Here is a 3,525-nt window from a genome sequence, read left to right as displayed (position 1 = left end):
CACAAAAATATGTTTTGTTCTTTTGTGTGGAGATTAGTATCCTCTAAATGTGGAAAAAATTGCATCTAAAGCATCCTGCCGTTATGTTCTTCATAATACTTGCTTCTAACTGACATGATGTTATACGTTTTTATCTATGTGTTTAATATCTGTTCCTCCTCCTACAACATGTGCTCCATGAGGACGGGGAATTTGTTCACTGCTGCAACTACAGATCCTAGAACAGAAAAATATCAAATTTTGCAGTGTGCATGAATAAATGAGTGGGTAAATTTATAAAGCAGAGAGAACAAGTCTTCGTTCTGTACCTTCTGAGCCATATATCGAGTTAAATTTCACTACATTCAGTGTCCTCTTTAAGAAATTAAGTCAGACGACTATAGGTTTCAAGAAAAATGCTGTGCTGAACATTTATCTTCTATTTTATATCTGAAACAAGAGGATATCACAGCGCAAGGGACCCTAGAAATCCAACTTCCTTTGTTTGTCCATTTGAATGATGTTGATGATGTGCTGCTTTTCCTAATTTTCATTTTTTTGGCTTTTTTCCCCAAAACATTTGGAAAAAATATCAAATATGAAGTTCCCCAAGAAGACAGTTATAAATGTATACATATGTATATATAATATGTAATATTATAACATATTATCTATTAATTAATATAAAATACAATTATATGTAAATACATTATATATACACGAGAGAGAGAGTGGATGTGTTTGCGTGTTTGAGATGTATATATATATAGAGAGAGAGAGATAACAGAAATAGAGTGTGAAAATATTTACATAGAAATCTTGATGTGTGTGTTGAAAAGAGAAGAGTAATTTCCTCATAGATGAATAGATCAATGAGTAAGTGATAAAATGGATGGAATAAAATAATAAAAGCAGAATCTGGATCAGACAGAATTCCTCACTTTCTTTGTCACTGTCAGTTTTCAAGGGCTAAGAAAATGTCTTCTCAAAACCACACTCTAGTGACGGAATTCATTCTCTTGGGACTCACAGAGGATCCAGTGCTAGAAAAGATCCTGTTTGGGGTGCTTCTGGTGATCTACCTAATCACATTGGCAGGGAATCTGTGCATGATCACGCTGATCAGGACCAATTCCCACCTCCAATCGCCCATGTATTTCTTCCTTAGCCACCTCTCCTTTGTAGACATTTGTTATTCCTCCAACATTACTCCAAATATGCTGCACAATTTCCTCTCAGACCAGAAGACCATCTCCTATGCTGGATGCTTCATGCAGTGTCTTCTCTTCATTGCCCTGGTGATCACTGAGTTATATATCCTGGCTTCCATGGCAGTGGATCGCTATGTTGCCATTCACAGCCCCTTACATTACAGTACAAGAATGTCCAGGAACATTTGTATCTCTCTAGTCATGGTCCCTTACACTTTTGGCTTCCTCAGTGGACTCTCTCAGACACTGCTGACTTTTCACTTGTCCTTCTGTGGTTCCCTTGAAATCCATCATTTCTACTGTGCTGACCCTCCTCTTTTAATGTTGGCCTGCTCTGACACCTATGTCAAGAAGATGGCAATGTTTGTATTCGCTGGTTTTACTCTTTCAAGCTCCCTCTTCATCATTCTCCTGTCCTACCTTTTCATTATTACAGCTGTCTGGAGGATCCGTTCTGTTAAAGGCAGGCACAAAGCCTTTTCTACCTGTGCTTCCCACCTTACAACAGTCACCATATTTTATGGAACCCTCTGCTGCATGTACTTAAGGCCCCCATCTGAGACGTCTATAGAGGAGTCCAAAATAATTGCAGTCTTCTATACTTTTTTGAGCCCAATGCTGAACCCATTGATCTACAGTCTAAGGAACAAGGATGTGATCCATGCCATGCAGCAAAGGATTAAGGGAAATCTCTTTCATAAAATTGCAGTTTAAGCATGTGTTCATTTGTCGTTACTAAGTGTCTGTGATGACATGGTGACTCCCTTCAAAGAACAAATCTACTACTCTATAGTCATGATTTGTTTATCTTCATGAACTGTCAATGACATTAGCTAAATTTTCCACAAAATTAATACCTTCAAGACAACTTGTTTTAATAAAAACTGTAATATTGAAATTAAACAATAGTTTCTTTAGCAGGGAATCTCTAAAAATAAAATGGACAGTATCCAATAATTCCATGTAATACTTTAATATCTTTACTTTCTTGGGGATAAATCTTGTAATTAACTCACTCTGATGGAAACACTGGAAATCCATCTTCTCTGAGTTATGTGGTCTACAGAGCCATAGTGACGTTCAAAGCAGGGGGATTAGTTTTGCAGTTTTTTTTACTTATGAAATTATTTCTTCTTCAAGTGTGGTGTAGAACAATGTCTCTGGTGCCTGACTAATTACTGGAATCACCTCAGGGAAATTTTAAATAGATCACACATAGGTTAAAACATTCCGTAAATTCTCCCACAACCCGAATCATACACATTCTAAAAAACTTTTTGTCTATTTATAAATACTGGTTATGATCCTCAGTTTTGAAAATAAACTGTCAACACCTGTTTGTGAGTTTCCAGGAATATGGATTGAATTCAAGCACAGTATAGTATAAAGCATTCTAGGTATACTTTTTATGTAGTAGCACTGAGTTAGGTCTAATTTATTAAGAGTTAATACAGTCTGTCAAGTGGCTTCTGCAACCTGAGAAGGCCCTGAAACAGTATATAGATAAGTAGGTGTTTACATATCTTTTTGGAGGAGAACACTCGATTCTTACTTTGGTTCATAAAACTGTCTGTGACATTATTCTCTAGATAAGTCTGTTCCAGTAGTTCTCAAAATTTCTATTGAGAAAATCTTCAGTAAAGAAGGTTATATAAAGAGATACATAAATCATCCTCATTAATCTATGCACTATTATTCAACTAGATGGCTGCATATTGAGACGTATATTAAAATTTCTTTAAATTGTCTTAAATGTCTGGTATTCTAATATTGTGTGCCTTGATTTTAACTTAGACCGTGATACTAAATGTTCACATGAAATCAACTGCTATATTTACTCTGTGTTCAAATAACTTTCCAGAAAATCACTCAGATGACATGCAGTTTTAGAAAACTGAGCTCCATTCTTAAGTCTCAGTTGATTGAATAAGGCTGTTCTATCAAACATGTTCACTATAAATAACTGAAAAGACAGACAGTGGTGAGGAAGTAACATTTGTCAGTGATGTGTCCTAAACCAATGGACAACTTCTGTTTGAATTTTCTTATATTTTTCTTAATAAATTGCTGTGTGTATATATTCTTATAATTCCTAAAACAAAATTGGAATCATTTGCCATATGCAAGTTTTAACATTGATTTTCACTTGAGAGTATAATGTTTGTGTTTTCATATAGACTAAATATTTCTAGTGAACATTATTTTCAATGTGGTCTAATACACAAAATTAAATCATACTTGAAGTTAATTACAAAAATAACACATAGTTGTAGAGAGGCAGATTGAAAAATACTAAAAGATCTTTAAATTTTGCAACAAAATTTAGTTTCAATTT

General features: G+C 34.8%; 1 protein-coding gene across 1 annotated transcript; it reads left to right on the top strand.

Moving 5' to 3' along the window:
* Positions 1 to 698: 698 nt before the first annotated feature.
* LOC131395117 (olfactory receptor 5M10-like) lies at positions 699 to 1,904 on the top strand. The gene has a single exon (XM_058526909.1). The coding sequence runs from the start codon at positions 957 to 959 to the stop codon at positions 1,902 to 1,904; it is 948 nt and encodes a 315-aa protein (XP_058382892.1). The 5' UTR covers positions 699 to 956.
* The last annotated feature ends 1,621 nt before the right edge of the window (positions 1,905 to 3,525 follow it).

This window comes from Diceros bicornis, chromosome 31 (assembly GCF_020826845.1).
Source record: "Diceros bicornis minor isolate mBicDic1 chromosome 31, mDicBic1.mat.cur, whole genome shotgun sequence".
Taxonomy (NCBI): domain Eukaryota; kingdom Metazoa; phylum Chordata; class Mammalia; order Perissodactyla; family Rhinocerotidae; genus Diceros; species Diceros bicornis.
The sequence above is the reverse complement of the archived record's forward strand: the minus strand, read 5'-3'. Positions and strand labels throughout refer to the sequence as shown.